We start from the raw sequence: 26,978 nt of genomic DNA on the forward strand, positions 1-26,978 counted from the left end.
TTTTTCAGATTCTGCATATACATGATATATGATTGGTTCTTCTCTGCCTGACTTCATTTAGTGTAATAATCTCTCGGTTCATCCATGTTGCTGCAAATGGCAGTATTTCATTCTTTTTTATGCCTGAGTAGTAGTCCATTGTGTAAAATACGCGGCATCTCCTTAAGCCAGTCATCTGTTGGTGAGCACTTGGGTTGTTCCCGTGTCTTGGCTGTTGTAAAAAGTGCTCCCGTGAACATCGGGGTGCCTCTGTCTTTTCCAGATATGTGTGCAGGAGTGGGACTGTGTGTTCTGTGGTAACAGAACCTCCGCACTGTTCTCCCTAGCAGCTATACCAGTTGACATTCCCACCAGCAGTGTAGGAGGGTTTGCTTTTCTCCACACACTCTCCAGCATTTGTTATCTGTAGCCTTTTTGATGATATGTGCTGCCTTTCACCTTGCTAGAAAAAGAACCTCAAATGTTAACATTGTACATATCATAGTCCACTAGCATTCATTCAGCAAACGTTTGTCTAAGCTTTATTGAACACTGGGCAGGGAGACAATGAAAAGAAGGAAAAACTGGGTTGTCACTGGTGGGTATCAGATGGGAATCCTTTTCTAAGCTGCATGGTCCCCCGTGTGTTAACTTATTTCATCAAACCTTCAAGGCCCAGGTGCTGTCACTTCAGCAGCTATGATGCAGTTCTTTCTCCCTTTGCTTTAGAGTTGAGTCCTGAGGCTGGTCTCTAAGAACACCTGAAAGATGCGACTTGACAGGCCGCCTTGTGCTGGTTGGTGTTGCTCAGTCGCTAAGGCACGTCCGACCTGCGGCCCGGTGAACCGCAGCACGCCGGGCTTTTCTGTCCTTCCCTGTCTCCCGGAGCTTGTTCAAACTCATGTCCATTGACTCGGTGAGGCCGTCCAACCATCTCATCCTCTGTCACCCGCTTCTCCTTTTGTCTTCAATCTTTCCCAGCATCAGGGTCTTTTTCAATGAGCTGGCTTTACACATCAGGTGGCCAAAGTATTGGGGCTTCAGCTTCAACATCAGTCCTTCCAGTGAACACCCAGGACTGATTTCCTTTAGGATGGACTGGTTTGATCTTCTTGCAGTCCAAGGGACTCTCAAGAATCTTCTCCAGACCACAGTTTAAAAGCATCAATTCTTTGGTGCTCAGCCTTCTTTATGGTCCAACTCTCACATCCATACATGACTACTGGAAAAGCAATAACTTAGACTATGCACACCTTTGGCGGCAACGTGCTATCTCTCCTTTTTAACATGCGGTCTGGGTTTATCATAGCTTTCCTTCCAAGGAGCAAGCGTCTTTTAATTTCATGGCTATAGTCATCATCTGCAGTGATTTTGGAGCCTAAGAAAAGAAAATTTGTTACTATTTCCACTTTTCCCCCTTCTATTTGCCATGAAGTGATGGAACCAGTTGCCATGATCTTAGTTTTTTGCATGTTGAGTTTCAAGCCAGCTTTTTCATTCTCCTCTTTCACCTTCATCAAGAGGCTCTTTAGTTCCTCTTCACTTTCTACCATTAGAGTGGTATCATCTGCATATCTGAGGTTGTTGATATTTCTCCTGGCAATCTGTGTACAACATGGCAAATGTTAAATCCACATTTAGCAGCAGCAGCTGGGATCCACTGTTTTAGTCTGTTTTACTGGTACTACCACCAGTTAGTTTTTTATGTAAAAACAAAAGAACAGATAAAGACAGAAAAAACATCTAAAGGATGCTTTTGTTTCACTTGTAATATATTTAAGTAAATCTGATCAGAAACAATGGGGGCAGTTTTAGTGGACCCTGTTACTAATGTAGCAGACTGTGGTTCTGCCCTGAGAGCCTGGCCAGGACAGGCCCCCAAGGGCTCCTGCATCGCAGCCAGCCTGTGTGTTCACTTGCCTAAAGATCGTATGACTGACTGGGGATCACGTGACTGAATGTGTGCACACACCACACATTCCGTACTCTGTTAAGGTAAATAATAGCGTCTGGAAACCTGTATGCTCGCAGAGACTATATAGCAGAAGTTGGAGGTGCGTTTACTGTTCATTCAGCAGATATTTATAAAAAGAAGGAACCCATGAAGCACACCTCCAGGGCTGACCCTCAGTTGACTGTAGGTTGTTTTTCTGTCTCTTCCCCTCACGTGTTCTTGACTTGAGCATGTCTCATTACCTGGCTTTTGTCCTCTGACCTGTGGTCCACCCCCGGGGTCTAGAGTGCCTCGGGCAGCATTTAGGGTTCTCCCAGGCAGGCATGCAGCCACTTGCTCTAGCAACCTTACTTTTCAAGGCTTTTTTTTTTTTTTTAAAGAACCTTCCATCATTTTTCCGTTATTTGGCATAATTTACTCTGTTGTGAAGTAATAAGCAAGGGACATACTTTGAAACATTTCATCCCCCAATTAAAAAAATCACCAGTTTCAACTTTGGGGACAAACAAGAGCCTTTATCATTTACTGACTCTCAGGTAAATTGGAATTTTACTCTATTCTGAGTGGAGTAACCAGTCAGTTTGTGAGTATATTAGATGTAAAAAAAAAAAACAACCAGAAAATTAGTGCCTTACTATTAAAATGCACTACGTGTAGTTACTGTCTGAATTAAACTGGGTCTTTTGTCAGTGGAAAAAAATCCTCCCTGGTATTAGAATATATGCTAATGAACTTTAATTCTTTCTCAGAGTTGATTTCTGTTTCCTACTTGGTGGTCAGTTATACCGCAGTTGGGGAGGATGGTGTGGCGTAGCTGAATTGCATGCTGAGACTAGACGCTCTGACTCTCCCAGGCATCTTCCCGCTGGCTGTGTCACACTCAGCCTGTCCCCTCAGCTGAGTCTGGTCGTGGCCCCTGGAAAGTGAGACCTGAGGGAAGGGCCTTAGGGCTGGAAGGGGCGCGTGTTTGCTTCCTGCCATTCTGTGCTCCCTGAGTTTTCCTTTGTGAGTTTGTCTTATTTTTGTAGTTGATAAGGAGAGTCACACCAGGAGTATTAGGAGGGTAGTGGTCTCTTACCGTTCTGGGAGAAAGCCTGGGAAGTGTAGAGAGGACGTGGATCCTCATTGGGGTGGCAGCTGGTGGAGCGTGAGTCAGTTTCCTCGTGTTCCCTTGGTGCTTGCACGCTGGCGCTCGCCACCTTTTGCTGGACTTGGGGAGCAAATACTCAGTGCTGTTCATGGGATTTATCTCGTAGATTTTCTTTAACATAAAAGTAGGTTGCTTGCTCTTCAATCTGAGACTAAACCCCCATTTCATATTTCTTTTATTTATAAATAATTATGTTTTCAAGTACCAAAGTAATATTTGCTTATCATAGAAAATTTAAGTAGAACCTTGTTTTAAAAAAAGAAAAAAACAGAATCATAACCTCACCATCCAGAAATAAGTACTGTGAGTATTTATTTGTTCAGCCACTTCTCTGTGAGATTTATATATGTAAGATCCATAACGAGATGACACTATGTAACTCTGTTTTGTTCCTATCTTGTCTTTATCTTTATTCTCATGCATGGCAGGCCTGAAATATATATATATAATCAATATCAGTTCTGGAGCCCGTAGACTGTGCCCTGTCCCTGCTCTTGTTTACGGCCTCCTGTCTTGTTTTTCAGTGGATGAATACATCGCCATTGCCAAAGAGAAGCATGGGTACAACATGGAGCAGGTAACGGTGTGGTTTTGTTGTTAAAAATGGGTTTTGTAGCTCACCTGTTAGGTGTCTCATGGTTTGTGTGTTAGGCAGCGTGGTTTCCTCATTAGCCATGTCTGGTGGTTGCTGGCAGTGCGCCAGGGGCTCTGATCTGCTTGTCACTGCCTGAGATGAGCAGCAGAGACCCTTGGCCTGGAGGGTCAGCAGCAGCCCTTAGTGGGTGCTTGGCACAGTGCTTTCTTACGTGAATATATGATTTGTTTCTTGTTCCTGTGGTTTCCTGACTCATGTCACACTCAAACCTACTCAGGCCTGTTTTAATTGTTTTGAATCATTTTTCAGGTTGTAAAATTTTACTCAGGTTTTAAGAATTGTTTGGAGCCAATTAATGAGAAATCCATGATGTTAATTTTTCTTCAGAAACATGATATCTTATTTCAGCCTTATTTTTAGTTACAGTTTTTTTTTCAGATTATCACCTTAAGTTGGATTAATATTTTCCTTTGTATTGATCTAGATTTTACAGCCTATAAATAATTTTTTTTCATTTACCCTTATGCCCAAGGATACCACTAATTTTGGTTACATAGACGTGGACACTTTCTTTCTGCCATGGCCTCGCTTTTGGTTATTTTACCTGGTAGAACTGTTAGGGAAGCCAGTTACAAGAAGGTAGTTGCAGAATCTTTCAAAGCAAGAAATGTATGTCTCTTTCTCCAAAACCTGCTGTTGAACCTCACAAAGCTGCTTAGAAAATCATTAATTTTTCATTTTGTTTAGAAAGTGTAACTATTATTGGGTGACTGCTAAGTGCACTTGTATGAAATTTGTGAGGATTTTGGTCTCCCAAATTATGATTATTTCCACTTTAAAATAGAATTACAGGGAGTTTTCTTAGAAAAGTATTCCTGAATTCTCTTGTTTCTACTTTGTTCCTTACTCATTTCTGAGCTGAAACCCAAAACTCTTTATGTTTGAACTTTTTGGCCAAAGAAAAACAGTGGTGTGCTTTTTGAGTCACTTTCTCTTTCATGTCCACTGGCACTAGAGTGTGACCCTTTTATGAGTGCAGGTTCTAGAGCCCACTGCTTCTGCCATTGTCCACGGTAACCATCAGCAAGTTACTGGGTTTCTCAGGCCCCTGTATTCCAATTTGAGTCATGAGAAGAGGGGGACTTACCTTGTAGGGCCTGAGATGAACGAGTTAGTACACAGAGGGGCACGCAGCAGCAGTGTCTGTGAGTTCCCATGTGTGTTTGTCGGGGTGTAAAATATGCTCCCTTTTGCCAGCCTCATTCCCACGATCTTTTAGTCACGTTGGTCTAAAAATTTCACTGATACTATTTTTCTAGGCTCTTGGGATGCTCTTTTGGCATAAGCATAATATTGAAAAATCATTGGCTGATTTGCCCAACTTTACCCCCTTCCCAGATGAGTGGACTGTGGAAGATAAAGTCTTGTTTGAGCAAGCCTTTAGTTTTCACGGGAAAACTTTTCATAGAATCCAACAAATGGTGAGTAGGTGAGAGCACTGTGTGTGCGCCAGCCCCCGTCCCCCTCCAGCGCCCTGGGAGGGCTGTCCTCCTCCAGTGTCAATGTCCTGTGTCTAGTGCAGCGGGAGCTGCTGGGTGGGTGACGCTTCCCAGCCCCAGCCCAGCCCAGCTCTCGGGGTAGGACTGCCCAGAGTGTCCTGAGAGAAAGGGTCTCTGATGGTGAGTGGGTGAGGCGCGGCATCGGGGGCCCTGTCTCCCTGAGGAATTCTGCTGATCTCTCACGTTTTAGAATGGTATTTGGTGGACTCCTACCATGAATGCTGACTGATGGTCACATTAGTGCTAAAATGAATTCCTTAAAAAACAACCTAAAAGTTATGTTAGAAGCTTCAGCTGTGTGAAAACCCTGATTCATCTTAGAGTGACTCTGCAGTCTTTCATGGGCCAAGTTTCACTTGCAGTCAAAACTTCAGTCATTTGAAACTGTATCGATGAGGGTTCTTCTATGAATTCAGAGAAAAATGACTGTGACTTATGACATTTCTGAATATGTGTGCGTGATCCTTATGAAATATATGTACACACATTTGATCTTTAAAGATTAAACCTGAAGCAGCTCATCTCTTCCGTCCAGCTTCCTGATAAATCTATAGCAAGTCTGGTGAAGTTCTACTACTCTTGGAAGAAGACGAGGACTAAAACCAGCGTGATGGACCGCCACGCTCGGAGACAGAAGCGTGAGCGGGAGGAGAGGTCAGTAGGCGCGGGCGGTGTCCCAGCCCTCCAGGGAGCCCTGCCGGCCCTGGCGTCTCTAGGAGCAGGTGGACACGCAGAGGAAAGGGAGGGGACCGGTCTCCCCAGGGCCTTCAGGGTGGGCCCGAAATTTACACAGAGGAGCTGCGTTCAGGGTGTTACGTTCTGAAGGCATCTTTCCTCAGCACTCTGCAGTCACAGTGAGTGAACTTCCCCACACGTTCCTCTCTTCCTTAGGGGTATCTCCTTTAGCAAAAAGGAATCTCTTACTTCTGGGGTTGAAATTTGCTCATGTACTTCTGCAGGATTCAGCTGACATGTTTTTATGTCTGATTTGTTAAACATCTGCAGTTTAGATTTCCTTCCTCCCTTTCTCGACCATCTGTTCTGTGTATGTGAGCGAGAGCGCGGGTAGGGGATCCTTTTATGACTTCTCTTTTTTAATTTATTTTTATTTATTTATTTTTCCCTTTATTTTTATCAGTTGGAGGCTAATTACTTTACAGTATTGTAGTGGTTTTTGCCATACATTGACATGAATCAGCCCTGGATTTACATGTGTTCCCCATCCTGAACCCCCCTCCCACCTCCCTGTGACTTCTTTATAAGGAGCTTAGTTTTAAGGACGGCTCAGTGTGCGGGACACACCTAAGACACCACGCCCTCAGCCTTACGTACAGCAGAGCTGTGGACGTGGCCTGTGCTCGCTCACGGAAGTGGGTTCTGCTCTCAGTGAGAGGCCCGCTGGTGGGCTCCATGCACTCATTCCCAGGTCTCTGTCTCCTCAGGTCTGAAGACAAGACACAGAATGGGTTTTGTGTTAGTGGGAATATAGGTGGCTTTTAAAAATTATGTTTTCTACAATATATTACTTTTATAAATTAACAATACAAAAATAAAATGAAGGAATAAAATAAACTCTATGATCTTCATGGCCCTGTCTCAGGAGAGTGTTTTATGATTTCAAATGAAAGGAATGACAAGCTGTGGGGACAAGCTGATAATCGGGCGTCACTTCTGGAGAATTCTAAGGTCTGGGCACAAGTATAAAATGAGAGCAATGTAAAGAACATCTGCAGAGCTCTTCCCAGCTGTAAGATTCTGTGAAATTGTTGACCTTGACAGTCTGCATATTTTTTGGTCTGTATCACGTGTAACTAGTGGGTCTATTTATGGATCAGCACTCTCAGTAACCAAAGAAAAGGAGCAAACTATTGAATTTGTTTTTAGTGTTACAGCAACTTTTGATTAACATTTTTTGTTTTTATTATACCTTAGGCTTAATTCACTCTTTGTGAACTAAATCTATTACTACAAACAGGTGCAGTTTACTAAGCTGAAATCAGAATTAAATCTAATAAAGATTGGGGTTGTCATCCTTGAGGGTGGAGCCGTAACGGTTTGGCGGACATGCCCAGGCTCTCACCTTGCGTCCGCCTCGGGGCGCTTCGTCTGCCCTGTGCCCTGGTGCCACCGTCAGGAAGCAGACAGAGAGGGGGCACGGGCCCCAGAAGACCCCAGGAGACGGCTGACTGTCTGGCGGGACCTGCCTGGGAAGGGAATGGCGGGGCCGGGGAGTATCCCCTCCGCCCCAGCCCTTTCTGCTCTCAGCACCTTCCTCAGCCAGAACTGCTGACAGTGCGGGCCTGGGCAAGGGAGAAGAGGACGGGGAGCCGTGGGCATCCCACCGGCGTGGGACCCTGAGACAAGGGGTGATGACACTGGAAGCCCTGAGTGCTGTGCCGCCAGCCCCGCTCAGCTGGCTTAGCTGCAGGCAGACAAGCCAGGTGTCTGGCCTCTGGGAACCTTCATGTTCCTTTTTTCGTAAAGCTCCTACCTACCACAGAGCTTTTATTTTTTTTTTTAATACTTCATGGAAGAATATAAACAAAAGCATTTGAAGTTCCGTTATCAGTGTGAGTGTTCTTTTTGAAGTTCACTTTGAGTTTTTCACGCCACCAGAAACCTTCTCCAATTCTCAGAATTGTGTAGCTGTGGGTACACAGATGGGACATGAAAATGAGTTTTTACTTGTGGGTGAATTTATTCTCAATATCATGAGCCTGTATTCTTAAATAATTTCTCAGTTATATCTAATGATCATGTCCTGGTCCTCTACTAGATAATTAAGGAGAATTAAAGTCTTAAATTTGATATTTTTAGTTGAGAGAAAACACTTTACAAATGTAAAGTGACAATGTTCTACGCTTGGTTTGGGAGATAGAAACCTATTTCAATAGCTTTTTTAATCATTTAGACTAAAAGAACTATGGAGTTGGTATTTTATTTGAATTGTAAAAACATTTTTCTCAACATTCTGAAAACATATACTAATTTTATATTAAATCAATTTATTGCTTATATTTGTATATTAAATAGAAGTAGCACAAAATAATCTTTCAGTAACTTGTTTTTGTCTTCCAGTGAGGATGAACTGGAAGAAACAAATGGAAATAACCCCATTGACATGGAGATTGACCAAAACAAGGAAAGCAAAAAGGAGGTATTTTTTCCCCTAGTATTATTAAGACAAATAAATTTCATTTACTAGTTTCAAGGTAAAGCATTCTTTTTCCTTAGTCTACTTAATATATTAAGTGCCATGTAGGAGACATCCCCAGTGGCTTAGACAGTAAAAGCGTTTGCCTACAATGCGGGAGACCAAGGTTTGATCCCTGGGTTGGGAAGATCCCCTGGAGAAGGAAATGGCACCCCACTCCAGTATTCTTGCCTGGAAAATCCCATGGACAGAGGAGGCTGGCAGGCTACAGTCCATGGGGTCAGAAAGACTTGGACATGACTGGGCGACTTCACTTTCAGGAGACATCATGATATGTATGAGTATGTATGTATGTATTAATCTTGCTTTATAGAACTTAAGAGTTTTGTTTGCCAAGAAATATAAGAAAGAAAGCCTTAAAGGGGAAAATGGCATTAATGAGAGGTTTTCTGTAGGGTAGCAGTCCTCACTGCCCTCTTTGCCAGGCACTCACTCAACAGGTTAGGAAGGGGCCTCTTGCCCTCCTCTCAGCCCTGGGCCTCCTTCCTCCTGTGGGCGCCCAGGGCCTGTGCCCTCTGGGTCATGGAGAAGCTTTAATCTCTCATGTTTTAAAAACCATGATGCCAGAGGTTTTTAGTCTCTCGATTCAAGAGGCCCACAAACCCCTACAATTATATATGACTTTGGGGGATATATTTATAGTATTTATTTATTATAAACTGTTCACTGAGAACAATGGGGTGTCTGGGTGATCTTAGCCTTTGAAATGGGGGTGATAAACTTGAATTATTTTGCTGATTCATAACTGAATAAAGCACACATGGGGTCCCCGAGGACCCTCTGAGGACACCAGGCCTTGTCACTGTGGCCCAGTGGAAACCCCCACAATACAGACCTGCCTGCAGGCGGTCCTTGATGCGGCCCCCACCACCTGGGCAGAGGTCCCAAGCCCCCTGGTGTCTGTCCACTGGAGTCCCATTCAGGCTGGAGTGTGGAATCCCAGCGTGGGTGTTACTTGTACATGTGTTCAAATAAGTGTCTGTAGTTTCATTAAAATCTAAAAGGTTTTCTGTCTCAGAAGGTACTGAAGTATGAAAAAAACAAGAGTCTAGACATACCTAAACTAAAAATACACCAGTAATAAATTCTTTTTTATAGATATGTAGGAAACACAGCTAAACAAAAGGGAAAAAATGAAAATGATTTATAATATCATCACCCTTTATCAGGGCTTCCGGATGGCTCAGCAGTAAAGAAGCCGCCTGCCAATGCAGGAGTGAAAGTGAAAGTCGCTCAGGCTTGTCTGACTCTTTGTGACCCCATGGACTATACAGTCCACGGAATTCTCCAGGCCGGAATACTGGAGTGGGTAGCCTTTCCCTTCTCCAGGGGATCTTCCCAACCCAGGAATCAAACCCAGGTCTCCAGCATTGCAGGCAGATTCTTTACCAGCTGAGTCACCAGGAAAACCTTCCAGTGCAGGAGGCATGGGTTTAATCCCTGGGTCAGGGAGACTCCCTGGAGGAGGAAATGGCAACCCACTCCAGTGTTCTTGCCTAGAGAATCCCATGGACAGAGGAGCCTGGCGGGCTACAGTCCATGGGGATGCAGAGAGTCAGACACGACTGAAGTGACTGAGCATGTGCCCATTATCACTGTTAACATTTTGGTGACTCTTTCCAGATGACCTCCTTTGTAAAATATATATATGTGTGCCTGCTCAGTCATTTCAGTCATGTCCGACTCTTTGCCACCCTGTGGACTGTAGCCTGCCAGGCTTCTCTGTCCATGGATTCTCCAAGCAAGAATACTAAAGTGGGTTGTTGTGCCATATATATAGTTCCCTGTACTATATAGTAGGACCATGTTTTTGCATTAAATATATAATAGCTTGCCTCTGCTAGTCCCAAACTCCAATCCAACCTCCTCTCCCCCCAGTAACCACAAGTCTGTTCTGTATGTGATTCTGTTTGTTTCATAGAGAAGGTCATTTGTGTTCTATTTTAGATGCCACATATAAATGAAATCATGTGATACTTGTCTTTCTCTGTGTTGCTTCACTTAGCATGATATTCTCTCGTTGCATTCCTGTTGTGGCAGATAGCATTGTTTCCTTCTTATGGCTGAGTAATTGTCTTCCGCTCTTCCCCAGTAGCATGTTGGACACTTTCCAACCTGGGGGGTCTCATCTTTCGGTGTCGTATCTTTTTGCCTTTTTATACAGTTCATGAGGTTCTCCTGGCTAGTATGCTGAGCTGGTGGTGGTTTGCCATTCCCTCCTCCAGTGGATCACATTTTGTCAGAACTCTCTGCTATGACCTGTCCGTCTTGGGTGGCCCTACACAGCATGGCTTGTGGCTTCATTGAATTACACAAGCCCTTCCCATGATAAGGCAGTGATTCCTGTATATATGTGCCACGTCTTTTTTATCCATTCATCTTGTCAGCGGACACTTGGGTTGTCTCCATGTCTTATCTATTGTGAACAGTGCTGCTGTGAACAGAGGGGTGCATGTATCTTTCGAATGACAGATTTGTCCTTATATATGCCCAGGAGTGGGATCACTGGATCATACGGCAACACTGTTTTTAGTTTCTTGAGGAGTGTCACTGCTAAACCTGGATGTCTTTTTATGTCAAATATATTTGTATGCATAGCAGTATATGTGTTATTCTGTCATACAAATCTTTTATAATTGAGTTAATTTATACAGATTTTTAAGTCTTCTTCCCTATAATTAATGCTGAAATCTGATATCATAGCTACATATTTGTGTGCTTAATTTTTTCCATTAGAATTAATTTCTGGAAGTTGAATTATTGAGTCAGAATGTTCTAGATATATTCTTAAGATTTCTTTTGGCATAGTATATTATTATCAAATAGGAAACAGGTCATACCTTCTGGATGGCACTCTTACCAGTGGTCTATATGAGTGTCCAGATCATTTTAAGGATTAGTTAAATTACATTGTTTGCAAAATCAAATTGAACTTGCAGTTTTTAATAAGCTTTGTTTTTGATGCATTGTTATTTATTAGGTCTTCAGTGGAACATTTTAAATGAAAGAGAAGAGGCTTGGTTTTATATTAGTTTCCATAATTCTTATTTATATAGCACAATTTCTAACTTGAAAATAAAAATTGTTAGTTTCTTAGCGTGCTAAAATGTATGAAAACAGACTTGGTCAGTAGGTGATCTATACTGACCAGCACTGTGCTATTAGGGAATACAGATTATTGCTGACTCAGATTTTTATGTGTTGTTTCTTACCACTTGTTTGAGAGCTTATTGCTACCATCATAGTCTGCATGGTCTTTTTATCTGTCTTAACATGTGAAGCAACAAGCTTGAATGTATTTTTAGCTTTACCAGCCAGTGTTAATAGACTAACAAAATGAGATTATAATTAGTTAACCTAAACTTCTTGTTAAGATGGTTACCAATAGGATGTTATCCTTTCCTTGCCAAGATGTGAGTGCATTTCACTTCCAAAGGATTTGGTTTTAGAAAGAGCATTTTAAAAAATAAGCAGCAGTCATACATTTCTAAATGACAGGTTATAGTTTTTGAAGCAGGTTACATGCCGTGAAAAGTGTGTCATCCCAAAAAAGGGATATATAAACAAGTTTCATATTGAAGTTTTTATTTTTATAACCTTCTGTAAAGATTTAAGGAATTTAAATGGATCCTATACATGTGCTGAATCATTTTTTTTTTTTTCTTTCTGTGGCCATATGTCTGTCTACATTGCTAGGGACTGTTAGGATGAAATCATTCCTTATTCATATATACACAGCTCACCAGAAGGGAGCACAGGTTATTTTTTTTTCCTGTATTCCTCCCAGAAGCTGGGAAGCTGGGAATGCTTCTTGTCAGAGGTTTATAGAATAAAGCTGTGTCGCTAAAGAAAGGAAGTGGAGTCCACTTTGGGTGGTTTATTTAGCTAGTGTTCTTTGTCTGTTAACTGTGTTTTAGAATTTGTGGATGGTTATTTTGGTGTGGCATGGTATTTGTCTTAAGATTGTTTGGAGCCATGTTAAAATATGCTTATTGCTATTCATTTGGCATTTTAATTTTTTCAGTTATCATTTATCAAATATGTGTACCATGCAGGTGCCCCCTACTGAGACGATTCCTCAGATCAAAAAGGAAAAACATAGTACTCAAGCTAAAAATAGAGCAAAAAGGAAACCTCCAAAAGGAATGTTTCTTTCTCAAGAAGATGTGGAGGCTGTTTCTGCCAATGCCACTGCTGCTACCACGGTGCTGAGACAACTGGACCTGGAGCTGGTGTCGATCAAACGACAGGTGCCGTGCACCCCGTCCTGGCAAAGAGTGCCCTGCCCTGCAGCCTGCTCTCGCTGCTCACTCGCTTCACAAATCTCAGAGGGGTGTTCTGTTTCTAAGGAATTGGACAGAGGCTCTTAGGCCCGTTAATTTTTTTTTTTCTCCTAACTTAACCATGAAATTGAAATTTTACATATCTGTATCGATCTCGATACAGATCTCAGTGATTTTCATAACATGAACACACCCACGTTACCTCTGTCTGGTCAAGACCTGGAACGTGGTCTCCAGCACCCCGTTCATCCCCCCTTAGTTCTTGCTCCTGTTTTACTTTGAGTTTGGGTTGTCTCCCCTTGTTGGCTGTTAACACTGGATACAGATAGGAATGTGGTTTATGTGCCTCTTGGTGCATTGTGTGTGTATGCTTGTTGGAGACACCCCTCAGGGTGCAGTTGCCAGGTTGTTGGGCGTGCACATGTCCAGCACTAGAGAACTGTCTCCCAGGCTGGTTGTGTCGCTGTGTGTGAGTGTTGGGTGCAGGATTTCCTAACCGTAGCACAGCTGACTTTTGGGGCCAGATAACTCTTCTTGTGGGGAGTTGTTCTGTGTCTTGCAGGACATTAGCAGCAGCTTTGGCTTCCACCCACTGGACACCAGCAGCGCCTCCCCCCACCGCTCTGTTGTGACCACATTGTGGAATTACGGGGCTGGCAGGGGGTTGTCTCACGTTCCCATTTGGAGGCCTGTATTTTCACTCACTCAGTGGTATCTTTTTTTTTTTTTTTTCCCTTAGTATTTGTTTATTTGGCTGCACCAGGTCTTAGTTGTGGCATGCGAATTCTTAGGTGCAGCTGTGAGATCTAGTTCCCTTACCAGGGGTCGAACCTGGATCTCCTGCATTGAGAGTGCAGAGTCTTAGCCACTGGACTGCCCCCGGTCCCTCCTAGTGGTATCTTTGATGAACTGATGCTCTTCGTTTTGAGGTGGTCCAGTTTCTTGTTCTTGTCTTGTGTGGTGGGTGCTCTGGAGTTCTGTTAGGAACCCTTCCTGAGATCATGAGGCACTGTGTTACAAGCTTTGTTTTGCCTTTTGATCTTCAGTTTACCTGGCCTGTTTTTCTTTGTTGTTATGTGTAGGGTTGTTTTTTTTTTCACATGAATATCTAGTTTACCAAGCGCTATTCATTAAAGACTGCCTTCTTCCTGTCAGAAGGCAGTGGGACCTTTGTTTTAAATCTAGTGTCCATTGTGTGTATGGGTCGTGTCTGGAGCTGTGTTTGTCCTTTCTTCACCAGCACCGCGTGGTCCTGACGAAACAGGTTATAAATGGCGCTTCGTGGTAGGGGAGTCTTCCAACGTTGTCGTGGATCCCTGCCCTTGTGTTTCCATATAAAACTTAGAATCACCTTCTCAATTTCCAGAAAAGTAACTCTACTAGAGTTTTGATTGGGATGGTGTTGAATCTATAGATCAAGATAGAGAGTTAACATCTTCTCACCCAGGAACATGATTTGTCCCTGCACTTCTGTGATCTTGTTTCTTCCAGAATTTTGTGGTTCTTGATGGGAACAAGTCTTCTGTTTCCTTCATTAGAGTTATTCCTACATGTTTGGTACTTTTTTGGTGCTCTTGTAAAGAATAGTGCTTCTAAAATGAATCCTTTCCTGATTATTTGTGCCTCGTGTGGGAAATGACTCATCCTTTTGGTCTGATTTTGCATAGAAGTCAAACTGAAAAGTCAGCCGAGTGGCCCAGTGTTGTCCGTGCCTTAGTCATCTCCCCCCACCCCCACCCTGACTTCAAGGTGAACTGTGGACTGGCAGTTCTCGCTGCTTGGACGAGATGAGACGAGCGGGGTGGCCTGCTCTGTGGCCCGTCTGTCCCCTGGTGCAGGAGGCGCACAACCCAGGACCGAGCCAACCCCATGGACTCACGGGCTTGGCCATTTGTCCCAGCTGCTGGCAGAGCTGTATTCTAGTCTTAGGAGAATCAGTTAATCTTTCTGGGCCTCTTCTCAAACAAGGAGATTCATCCTTGTCTGCCTGATGGTACAGGATGCATGAGGACTTGGCACGCTGCGTGTGCAGGGGGAGGCTCTCCGGTTAGGGCTGGGGCTCCCCCTGCCTTTCAGCTCCCTCTCCCGGGGCTTCAGGCCCACAGCCAGGTGAGTGTCTGATGCTGACTCTCCAATATCAACATGGAACGGGGGTGAGACCCGTTTGCACAGAGCTGTTAGTGATTCTGTTGTCTGGTAGATAGAGAGCCTTCAGTTTTCAGAGCCAGGATCAAGAGCAGGAATGTTTTATTTGAAGGTAGCTGCCCAGAGTTGACGTTACCAAAGAGTGAATTCTCAGAGTCTTCAGTTACTGGGAGGTGAGGCCGGTGGTTTGCTGTCTGCAGCCTTTAGCTCTCCTGCCAGCCGCACTCCCGGACGTCCATGGCAGTCAGTCACACGGTGGGCCTTGTGTTCTGGGCGCTCCCACGTCTGGTCGTGTATCAGGGACACATTCATCCGATGGTAACAGAAAACGTGACTAACAGTGGCTCAAATGGTGAGCTGTTTGTTTCTTTTTTCTTTTTTTAAAATAGCAAGAAATTCCAACGTCAGTGGCTGCTGATTAGTTCCTCTGTTCAGTGCTGCCCTCGGAGGCCCCAGGTTCTTTCAGAGTTCCCTGCATCCTTAGCTTCTAGGGTTTTCATCTTGCTTGTGGCCTCATGCTGGATGCTGCAGAAGCCATTTCGTCACCTTTGTGTCTTCATTCAGGGCAGTAAGTAAGAAGGGGGAAGCAGAGCTGACCCTTCTGTCCCTTTCAGCAGGAAAAGCTCTTGCCTCCCCAGAACCTCCTAGACGTTCTATGTGCCAGGGCTCTGCAGCCCAGCTCCTCCCAGCTCCAAGGAGATCCTCATTCGCTGTCAAAGATACAAGTGAGAAGGGGACTGGGGACAGTTTAGCCAACAGACACTGCCTGCTGCATCAGGACTTGCTGGGTGGAGGGAATGAAAAGGTCTGATGTTAGAGAAGAATCACGCAGTAAAGCAGGAAAAAGAAAGTTATGTTCAGCCAGGAGCCCTTGGTAAGACCCCAAGCCAAGTGGACTGCTTTGTTTGGTTCTTTTTTCCATGCTGGTTACTTTCTTATCCTATGTCTTATCCAGCTGGTTGCCATTCTGGCTTCCTTTCCAGTTGGCATAATTCTGTCAACTAACTCCTATTCTTACACTGATTAGTAAACACAAATGATTAGAATGCATGTGGGTAAATGAGAATATTGAGCTAACTTTTAGTTCATAACTTGTGGATATTTTATCTTGTAGCCACTCATTTAATGTCTATGCTTTTTTATCAAAAACACTGCTTTTAGAAAATGCATATGTTACTTAAATAGATTGGTCTCCTTGGAAGATGCATGTCACTTAATCCCAGTGCAATATAGATAGATAGATCTCATGCACTCTCTCAGCTTTGTATCATATATTATAAACAACCAGCTAGAATGAATAGAGTAACTGGAGTGCCTGAGGAGAGGGCGAGACATGGGGTATTTTAGACCCCTGACTTGAGAATTTGCTCATTGCATGTTGGAAGTTTCTAGGCCTCATTTTCAGAATCCAGGGAACATAATCTCAGTGCCTTGCAGTATTTTGTGGGTTGCTGGTAACTGCAAGGTCTGAGAAGAATCTAAGATTGTGCTCTTTATTATCAGAGAGTGTTCTATTAAGTAATGCTGGTCTGAGAGCTTGGAATTACTTATTCTGAGTAAGTTTCAGATAGTTTCTTCTGATTTATACCTTTTCAAAATAAACTAAAGCAAATTTCAGTAAAGCACGGTCGGAGTTTATGGTTTTTACTGTAGAGTAAATTTTGTGCATATTTCCAGTATTTTTCTTTTCAGTTGCTTTTGTGTTCTGATGTGGCATTGTTATCAGAAGATTTGGAGTGGGCTGCATGTCTGGTAGACTTTGAGGCCCTTACTAAGGCAGACAGGGTCAGCTCTGGTCCTTAGGAGCGCTGGTCTTATTTACTTGCCTGCTGGTCCCAGAGCATCAAAAAATCTTTCCTGTACCCCTCCCCCGCTGCCTGAAGCCTTTAAACCTTTGAGAAGTAAAACACAGAAGGAAAGGATATGTGAAACTGGCAATTGATGAAATGTAAGTAGTTGAAAGTGGGATTTTTGAAAATTGTATAGGTATGAAAAGTTTTTAGAGAGACAAGTATTAGAAGTGCCCATATGACAGTATCTCCACTCATCTCCCACCTCTTCCCTGGCTCTGGGAGTGCTGCTTTTCTTCATTTGCCTAGGGCACTTTCTGCTCACAAAATGTTTTTGATGTTTCCCTTGGGAAAGTGAACTTGTTCCTCTGCTTGCTTGCTTATTTGCTCAAGTGATATTCAAGAATGAAAGTGCCAGGGCCAGAGTTCCCCTGGTGCTTGGCACAGAAATTCCCCTCTGCCTAGAGTGGAGTGAGAAGGGCCCCATCTGTGACCCAGCTTGCTCACAGTCTGAGCAGAATTAAGGAGCAGCCCTGGATTGATGCAATGGTTTGTCCTGTTGTGTCTTTCTTTTGATTAGGCAAGCTCAGTGAAAGATTAGGTCCACTGAATCAAAGTAAGAATGTGGAAAAAATAATTTGTGAGAAAATGAAGAAGTTACAGTTGCTCAAAATTAGGCTCGTGGAAAAATAGCATTTTTTCCCCCTCCCCATTAAAGAAGTCTGAAAGGCGGGCTGCTGCCTTCACCCTGCCCGCTCTGTGCCGGCAGCTCCGTTCTGTGTGGGGGCCCAGGCGCAGTGTTTGGTGTCAGGCCCAGGCTCTGTCTTCTGCTGCCCAGGTGGACGCCTGTTAACGGGCTGTTGGGTTAGGACTGAGTGTGCAGGACCTTCGCACCACCACCCCTTTCTTGTTTGTTCCTTGTCTGCTGCTCTCAGCAAGTTAATTAAAACATCTATTAATAGTTAGCTGCTCTCAAAGGATGCAATAGGGACCTTGTATTTGGGGCTGTCTTATAGACCAGGAACTTCTTTCCTCTTGGTTTTTTGTTTCTTTTAACTTTCGTAGTTTTGTTTTCTTTTCATACCTTTATAAAAGTCTTTCATTTTTAAAACGAGAATCTTGTTTCTCTTAGATTCAGAATATTAAACAGACGAACAGTGCTCTAAAAGAAAAACTTGATGGTGGAATAGAACCATACCGACTTCCAGAGGTAAGATTATGTAAATATCATCTTTGAAGTCACACCCGAGTTTATCTGTTTAAGGATTTACTGTCTGTCTCCAGTACACATCTCCTAGAAGGAAGGGTATAGACATCATTTATTGTAACCCTAGTTGATGTTAACGTTCTGATAGAAGATTGATTGATCCTCATGAGGACATGCCTGCGCCCAAATGTAATATGCTAACAGGACTCATTTGGATGTCCAGGTCATTCAGAAATGCAACGCCCGCTGGACCACAGAAGAGCAACTGCTCGCCGTACAAGGTAGGGAGCTTGTACTTAGAAACAAGAAGCTCTGCTTCTAAACAGAGAGCTTAGGCAGAGCGGTCGCCTCAGGAGGGAGTTGTGCCCCAGCCTGCTCCCAGCACATCACTCACCTTCAACAGACTCCTGTGAGCTTACATCCTTCTAGCGGACATCATATTAGCTGAATTTCTGCATTCCCTTTGGGCTTTGCTTTTTTCCTTTCCCATGTCTCACAAGATGTAAAAATGAATCTGGAAGTCTTGGTGTCTAAAGGCATATTTCGTTTTAGCAACTGCTTGTTTGGTTCTGAGTAGTCAGAAAGGGCAGATTGAGGGTTAGGGCTGTAAGGTTGGAGGTGTTCTGGTCCTGGGACCCTGGAAAGGCCAGTGTGGAATGTCCACAGCACAGGATAGCTGCTGGGTGACCTCAGTTATGCCATGTGGTGTGTGGTGAGAAGGTGCAGACCCTACATAACAGGTCATGCAGACTGTGACTGATCTTGCACATGGACCGTGTGACTGCTGTCACTCACGGACCGTGTGACTGCTCTTGCTCGCGGCCTTGTGACCAGTCTCGCTCGTGGACCGGTCTTGCTTGCGGACCATGTGACCGGTCTCACACGTGGACTGTGTGACTGATCTTGCACGTGGACCGTGTGAGCGATCTGGCACATGGCCCGTGTGACCGGTCTCGTTCGTGGACTGCTGTGCTGCTCTTCCAGTTGGTTTCTACGCTAAGATAGTGTCTGCTGTTAGGAGCCCCCATGCTGCCTTATCTGGATCAGGGGTGAGTCTCAAGTGTGTGTGTGAGTGTGTGTTTTATTATTTTTCTCTTGTGTTGAAAAAGACACTTTCTTCCATCCTTAGCCATCAGGAAATACGGCCGAGATTTCCAGGCCATCTCAGATGTGATTGGGAACAAATCAGTGGTGCAAGTGAAAAACTTTTTTGTAAATTATCGACGCCGCTTCAACATAGATGAAGTTTTACAAGAATGGGAGGCAGAGCACGGGAAAGAAGAGAATGGTCCCAGTAACCAGAAACCTGTCAAGTCCCCAGACAGCTCCATCAAGATGCCTGAGGAGGACGACGAGGTGAGTCTGAAGCAGCTGGTCTCTGCAGGATTCATGCTCGACCTCCAGTTACTTTCTTCACTGATAACCTTTTCCAGCTGTAGAAGAAGTAGATTTAGGCTTCAGCTGTGTCAGTAATGACTGTCACCCATAAATGCTGTAATATATGTTGACTTTAGTCACTTCTTGGTCACTGTGTACGTTATTCACGTTTTAACTCCTGGACAAATTCTTAAGTCCACCCTACTTTCTCTAGCCACAGAATATTTCACATTATCAGTATTTCCTTAAATACAGGAACCACTTGACCCTAAGACAGTAAGTTAGAAGTGCCTTGAGGATCAGCCGTGTGAACTGTGTGTCATCCCCTGTGAGGTGTGAGCTCACAGGGGCATCTGCAGGCTCCTGCTGTGTCTCTGCTGCCACACCTCCAGTCTGCCTGCTGTTGGGGGGCCACCGGCTGAAGGACTGATGGGGACAAGTCTAGGTCCTGGGTTGCCTGGCATTTCCAGAGTGGAACTGACACTCCTGTGACCTCCTGGGTGGTGGCACTGAGTCTGCTGACCCAGTAGGCAGAGATTGAGGGGAGATTGCTGAGGCTTCAGGGGCCGTCTGCTGCCTGCCTACTTCCTGCATGCTCACCCTTCCCCACAGACAGTGCATAGGGCTAGGGGATGGGAGTGCACGACATCCACTTTATTTTTGCACTTGTTCACTGACATAGTAGGCTTCCCTGGTGGCTTAGTTGGTAAAGAATCCGCCTGCAATGCAGGAGACCTGGGTTCGATTTCTGGGTTGGGAAGATCCACTGGAGAAGGGATAGGCTACCCACTCCAGTATTCTTGGGCTTCCCTTGTGGCTCAACTGGTAAAGAATCCACCTGCAGTGTGGGAGACGTGGGTTTGATCCCTGGGTTGGGAAGATCCCCAGAGAAGGGAAAGGCCACCCACTCCAGTATTCTGGCCTGGAGAATTCTAATGTGAGGATTAATTTACTCATCAATTTATCATCAAAATCTTCCCCAAACGAGGCAGGAAGGACTTGAAGTTACTTCTTCTGTGTTGTTCTGTGACTCTTTGCTCCCAGAGCCTGGCTGCAGAACTTGGAGGCCCCCAGGCTGTGCGTGCATGAGCCTTGTGCGGAGGGTTCCCTGAGAGCACAGCTCTGCCAGCCACCCCCACACCCCGCGTCCACGTGCCAGTTTGAGAAACAGCCTTGAGGCATCTACACCTGTCAGAAGACATAGTTTTAGAAGCATACTAATTTTATTAGACTGTTTAGATTTTGCTACCAGAAAATATTTGCAGTTGTGTGTGCACAGTCTCTAGTACTGGCAGTGTAAGAGGTTCCTTGACTCACACCCACCCAGCCCAGCCTGCCCATGAACAGGACAGCACAGGAGCAAAAGATGTGTTTTCATCTTGGGGCAGTGACTTTGTCTGATAGCTAGTTGTCCTTTTAACAATAGATTACCTTCCCTGAAGTCCTGGACTCAGTTCAGGAAGCATTGAGAACATGAGGATTACTGGGGAAGGGCCATTAGAACTTGGAGAATGAAAGCTTTCTTCCAGGTCTGTTTTCTGACTTAAGGCTCATGAAGCAGAAATGAGAGGAAGCTCAGATCTCTTCCCTCTTCAGATTTCATCATAGCCGGCCCCAACAGAGTTAGCATGAAAAATGTGATCGCAGGTTGAGGACCCAGAGTCGTCATCATTCATGATCCGTTGATGTGGCTTAATCTGTCAGCTGACGTTTCCTCCTGTCTTGCTAGCTCAGAAGGCCTGTCCTTCCTTTTCTTTAGTCCCTTTCTTCTTATGCTTCTTAAGACACCAGGCCTCCTGCTTTGCCACCCTGGTTTTCCAGTCTCTGTATGTTAGCCTACAGAAGGAAATTTATCTTTAAGGACCAGCTGCTTCTCTGTGTCCACCAAGGGCCTAAGGGAACCGGCTAATTGTCTGTCTGATCAGTGCTTAGAACTTAGTGTGCTTGTAATTTCTCCATTCCTGTGGAGTCTAGCAGCTAAGAAAGATGTCTGCTGGTGTCCAGCCTGCCCGTGGGTCTTACCTGTTTATGTATTGCAGACAGATTTGAGAAGTTCATGGCTGTCTGTTAGCTATGGGCTTTCTTTGGAGCTGAGGAGGCAGAGTAGCCCACGAGGGTTGAGCGTGTGAGACTCAGGGTTCTCTGGGGAGGGGCGGGCACAGATGGAGTCTGGGGAGGTGTCAGAAAGGCATGGAATGACGCTGAAGGTGACTGGTTTGAAGGTAAACATTCTCACTTAAAAGTGTAGAGCGATTGAGTGTAGTACTATTAAGGAGAAATTGATTTCATTAATAACAGTTCTCATAAATTGGGATTTCACCTGAAGGCACAGCTGTTTTCAGATTTTGGACTCTAAGCTTGGCTATTTCCTTAGAAATAAGACACCACGGGGGAGCAGCAAGCTCTGAGACCCTCGATGATCTTGAGGCCTAGGTTCAGCAGTCAGTCTTTAAAAATAAGAATAGAGAATTAGAAAGGCCTGTGAAGTTTAGAAGATCCTACGATCTTTATGTTGTGGCTGTCTGCTGAACAAGGTGGGTGCCAGACGTCCCCGCCAGTGGGTGCTGGGACTCCCAGCAGTGTGCTTGCAGGCCCTGTGAGGTGGACTGCAGTGTTGGGTCCCTTCAGCTGACAAGCACCCTGATAACTCGCCCCGGACACACAGCTGGAAGGGCAGAGCGGGGCCTGGAGGTCCAGGCACATGGCCGTGGAGGCCTACCCACCTGCCCACGCGGCCTGGCATAGCCTCCGCCTCTGCGCCCTGGCCTGGGAGCCGTGGGGCCGGACAGGGGAGCGGGGCCCCTCCAGACCAGAGTCAGCAGTGCGTCCTGGTGACCTGCCTGTGCTTCTGTCTCCTCCTTGCTCAGGCTGCTTCTGTCCTTGACGTCAGATACGCGTCTGCCTCCTGAGACGCTCTGGTGGCCTGAGCGCTTGGTGTGGACGCCTGCATTTTCCAGGATTCAGGTACCTCCAGACTTCACCCAGCCATCCGCATCACAGCTCTGTGGACAAGCAGCTATTACCAAAAAGGCACACACTCGCAGTCCTGGGCTACACCTGCCTTAATTCTCCGCTCGTTCCTCGTGTGGAGCCGCTTCCCCGAGAGTTCTCTGTGTCTCTCGCTCTGCCTCAATGTGGGGATCCTGTGGCCTGCACGCTCCTGCGACGCCGGGGCCCGCCGCCCCCATGGAGCCCCGGCCCACCTACGGCAGCTCTTCCCCGTTGGCGGCTTCGGAACAAGGAGTCAGTCGGAGGTGCGACTCTGTTCCTGCATGGCCTGCAGTCCCTACTTTGTGCATAATGTACTTTTCAGAATAACTGACCCGTTGGCCTTCTGGGAAGTTTCCTTTGTTCTTTTTTGAGGCATCCACCTAAGTGATATCATGCTTCTTCGGAAATCCTGCATATTGGCAGACTGCGTCATAACCTTTATCGTGCCAAACAGCTTGATACAACTCCCCTTTCCCTCAATGTAGGTATAATTATGGTCTATAAATTCACTTGGCTTAAATCTCTCCCCTCTCCTGCCCACGTGGTGGAAAGCTCATTCTCTGCACTGTCCTTGGAGGATCGTGGACCCCAGCACTCGCTGCCTTCAGCATCGTCACCCCAGGACGGGCGCTGCCCCGTCTTCTCCTTCGCCTGCCCGCCCCCGACTCCCAGAGTGTCCGCACACGGTACCTGGTGCTTGTACATTGGGAATTGGTGCCTTCTCCTTTCGGCAACCATGTTTTCAACCCTCTTTTCTGTTTCAGTGTCTTAATTCTTCTTTAAAGTTGATTGCTTGCCAAAGATGACATCACTGAGATGAGGAGACGGGGAGGCCTTGCTGCAGGTGCTTGACAAGAGTGCAGACGCGCGATGTCACGGTGGGCGGTAATAAGGGGCATGAGGCTGGCTGGCGATGGTTTTCTCAAAGCTCCATGCTCTTTGAGCGCTGTCCTCTTGTTACGCCTGGCCTCTTGCCTGTCTCTCCACGCAGCCTCTTGTCTGTCACGTGCTGGCCATGCAGGCACACCCCCCTCGATATTACAGAACAGGCAGGGACGTGCTCGGTCACTGGTTCTAGTGAGTCCAGGTGGGAAGAAACCATCTGCAAAGGGGTATGTGATGCCTTTTGGTTGGGCTGGGAACAAGTACAGACATTTAACAAATGTTCTAAAACTTGCAGAATCACTTTTATTCTCTTGCCAGACCGTGGGCCTGTGGAGGGGCTGAGGGTGGACTGCGCCATGCCTCCTGGTGTGCCCCGTTCCCTGGCCCGTGGTTGGTTCAGTCTGCACTAAATACGTGGAAGGAGCTTTTTTGTTGTTGGTTTTTGCATCAATGAAGTATTTTTTGTGCTTTCAATACCAAAAAGAAAAAAATTTCAGATGCTTTAAGGCATAAACAGAATTCTTAAGAATTTGAAATATGCAATTAAAATTTGTTGTTTTGACTCCCACACACCTTGCTTTTTTTTTTTTTTCCCCTCGCTTTTTTTTTCCCTCTCTCTCTCTTTTTTTTTTAAGTCAGCTGATTTTCTCTTTAGGAAGAGGGTCAGCACGACACCTAGAATGTTTGGAATTGTACTTCTTTTTTTGAAATCTGGAGAAAGGTTATCAGGAGGGGAGTGATTCGGGCCTTTTCTGGTGCCCATCCCCTGTCCCTACATGCAGTGTCTGTGGGTCACGTGAGGGCTGGTGAGGAAGAGCCTCCAAGGAGCTGGGCGCCCCCGCCGCTCCTGCCAGGCGGGCAGCAGTCACAGCAGTCACTCTGCAGGGTTCATTCTGTCTTTGTCCTGACCCTGCCGCCTAATTGGACATGGCAGAAAAACACGGGCAAGAGGTGGCAGGAGTTTTGCACGTTGCCGAAAGAGAATGGTAGGCCTGAAGAGGCTTCTGCTGCGTCTGGCCTCTTCTCCAGCCCTCCTTCCTCGTTAGAGAAGCAGTGGGCACCTTGCTGCAGCGGTCTCTCTGCCAGCCGTGCTTCCTCTCTTCACCCCCAAGCTCTTTCCCTCAAGAGTCGATCCCGCTTGGCAGTGCTTCAGGGCTGGTGCTGGTCTGTGCTGCTCAGCGGGCACACCGGCAGGGCCAGGCCCGTCTGTGCTCAGACATCCCCTGACCTGGCTCCTGGCAGCAGGTGGTCTCCAGTACCAAAGAGTCACGGTGCTGGTGTACTTGCCATCATGGCCACTGAGTTTTGGCTTTCTCGCCAAGGGAAAGGGGTGTGTTGTTTTCATTTGCTAGAAGGAAAAAAGGTAGTTGTCTTTGCCTGACTGCCTTTGTTGTAGTTTCATGCATAAGATAGCACTGTGTTTTAAACTGTTTCATTACACTGTCTTTGCAATGATGTTGTAAATGAAAGAAATCACTTCTCTTTAGAAGCGAAGTGGTTTGGTCTTATTTATGGGACGACCCTTTTTAACATACCAAGACTTGGGTGCGTCAGCAGGTTGTGTTTGGATGTGTAAGGGTCCATGATGACAGCTGCTTCAGATGCAGTGTTCACTTAAGCTTTGTCTTCTTAAAAATTATCAATGTGAATGTCATAATTATATATATTTTTTGTGGAAAATTTCTCCTAAGTTATTGTGCAAAATATAGTACCATTGAAGCAAATGATAGTTTACCTTTTAGTTTAGAAATCCTGAAAGATATAAATTGTATTGCATATGCATTAAAGGTTTGTTTTATTTAATTTTATGTAGATGTGTGAAGTGTTAGGTAAACATTTTTTCACTTACTCATTTGAACACCTTGTTACTTGAATATTGTTTTGACTGGTCTGAAACAGTGATGGATTCTGTAGGATCGCTCTGTAAGCAGGAAGCAGCCCCACCTGTTCTTACTGAGTGGGGAGCCGTGGGGAGGCAGCACCGGAGCCGGCCGGACCCTGAAGTTAGTGTAAACCGCCCGCCTCCCCACGTCATCTCGCTGCGTCCATGCCTACCAGACATCATCAGTCCCTCAAGATGGCTTTGGGTAGTTTTTAACCTGCCAGATCCTTTGATGGTCGTAAACCTCTGATCAAAAAATGAGAAAGAAAAAGTAGTTGAGTTTGAAAAGCTTACTGTTACCACACACCACTCTAAGTGTGCTTGCTGTCACTTTAATTTCAACTATGCCCTGTTTTTGTCTTTCTGATTATCAGATTGTACTATTGGTATAATTGCATACCAAAAATAAGCCAAATAGTGCATTACACTAACTGGATCCCTGCTTATGTGAGCAAAGGTCGGATGGAGCCAGCTCACCCGAGAGCCTCGTGTTTCTTGTCTAGCCTGATCTAAACTGAGTGACCCCGGATTCAAGCTTGTGATATCAAGTAAGACTTTATCTCAAGTTGACTTGAGGTGGTTAGCTAATTTGAATCTAGTGATCTTGTGCAATGCTCAAAACAAATCCCTCTTTCTGCCACTCCCCGGATCTCTGCAGCTTTCCCTTCTCATAGTGAAGCACAATTGCAGTGACGTTGCAGTCCAGCGAAGGAAGGTCAGTACAGCCTATGCATGTTGTATGATAATGCGTGTTTACAGCCCTTCTCCTGAACTCAAGTCTGTACTGGAGCAGATAGTATTCCATTACGTAGACTTATCAACTTTGCTAAGTGCTTTTTAGATTGCTTAAAAATTTTTTCAAGATTTTAAAAGATGTATAAGGTTAAGTTTGCAAATATAATGGAAATGCTGTATATCTTTTGAAGTGATAAAAATCCATGTTGGAATTTTAAAGAAAATATGTTGTAATAATGCTGTTGTAAGTAATATTTTAATGTCTCTTTTTGCCTGTTTTCTATTTCAGCACATTCATTGTGGTGAATGTTCATAGCATTATAATTGCTTAGCCATCGAATGATAACATTTGTTAGTAGAGACTGAAAATTTTATTTGTGAAACTCTGCAAAATTCACTTTTCTATTTCCAATATTTGCTGAAGTTAAATAAAAATTTTCAAGCCATTGATGTAATAAAATACGAAACAAAAGACTGTTCTGACCACCAGGCTCAAAGCAGCACCCCACCCTGACTGACACCAAGTGGGTTTTCCCTGCCTCTTGCCCGGGGTCTTTGGGTTTCTGAAAGCGTCCGTTCCCCAGCACTGCGCGCTGTGGGAGCACACAGCCAGCAGTGCTTTTGTTTTTAACCTTTAGATCTACCTGAACTACATTTTTTAGTTTATAATATATGATGATCTTATGGTTGGGATCAAATCAGTGGACATGAATTCATTATGTTTGTGATAGTTGAGGACTTAAATGTGTAGGTTTGATTAGAGGAATTTTTTTTCCTGTTGGTGGTTTTTCTCTTTTTGGCTCCACTGAGCTTGGACACCTGGCTGCCGGCCTCAGCACAGTCTCCGGACTATGGCAGAGAAGAGGCGAGATGACTGCTTGTCTTGCCTCTGGTCAGCCCAGTGGACACAGCCCAGATCTCAGTGCCTCGCTGAGTCACATGAGGACTCTCTGAGTGCCCCATGGCCGTCTCTGTGGTCCTTTCTAGCCGGAATGTAGGATTTGGTTAGATAATGCTTGTATAAAAATCAGCCTTGCCTCACACAACATGTAAAACACGTGGGTGGGCTTGCTCTGTGTGGTGACTTCCCTTAGTGAATGGGGTTTGCGTGACGCTTCCCAGAGGCCCTTGCCTGGCAGATGTGGTCACCGCGCTGAGTGTCCAAGGAGCGTGTGTGCAGTGCTGCAAGGGGGTGGCCCCTGGGAAAAGGAGCTCAGAGGCTCAGAGACCTC

The 26,978-nt window shown here is 45.2% G+C and overlaps 1 protein-coding gene across 1 annotated transcript in view; it reads left to right on the top strand.

Annotated features, from left to right (window-relative positions):
* RCOR1 (REST corepressor 1) overlaps positions 1 to 26,218 on the top strand; it is a 118,821-nt gene extending 92,603 nt beyond the window's left edge. The window contains exons 4-12 of the mRNA XM_061159477.1: positions 3,608 to 3,660; positions 4,998 to 5,159; positions 5,773 to 5,891; positions 8,316 to 8,394; positions 12,507 to 12,701; positions 17,802 to 17,879; positions 18,100 to 18,157; positions 19,006 to 19,232; positions 22,121 to 26,218. Of these exons, the coding sequence (XP_061015460.1) occupies positions 3,608 to 3,660; positions 4,998 to 5,159; positions 5,773 to 5,891; positions 8,316 to 8,394; positions 12,507 to 12,701; positions 17,802 to 17,879; positions 18,100 to 18,157; positions 19,006 to 19,232; positions 22,121 to 22,162 (1,013 nt within the window). The 3' untranslated portion in view covers positions 22,163 to 26,218. The remainder of the gene's footprint in view (positions 1 to 3,607; positions 3,661 to 4,997; positions 5,160 to 5,772; positions 5,892 to 8,315; positions 8,395 to 12,506; positions 12,702 to 17,801; positions 17,880 to 18,099; positions 18,158 to 19,005; positions 19,233 to 22,120) is intronic.
* Positions 26,219 to 26,978: the final 760 nt, after the last annotated feature.

The sequence above is a fragment of the Dama dama genome, chromosome 13, assembly GCF_033118175.1.
Source record: "Dama dama isolate Ldn47 chromosome 13, ASM3311817v1, whole genome shotgun sequence".
In the NCBI taxonomy this organism is placed as follows: domain Eukaryota; kingdom Metazoa; phylum Chordata; class Mammalia; order Artiodactyla; family Cervidae; genus Dama; species Dama dama.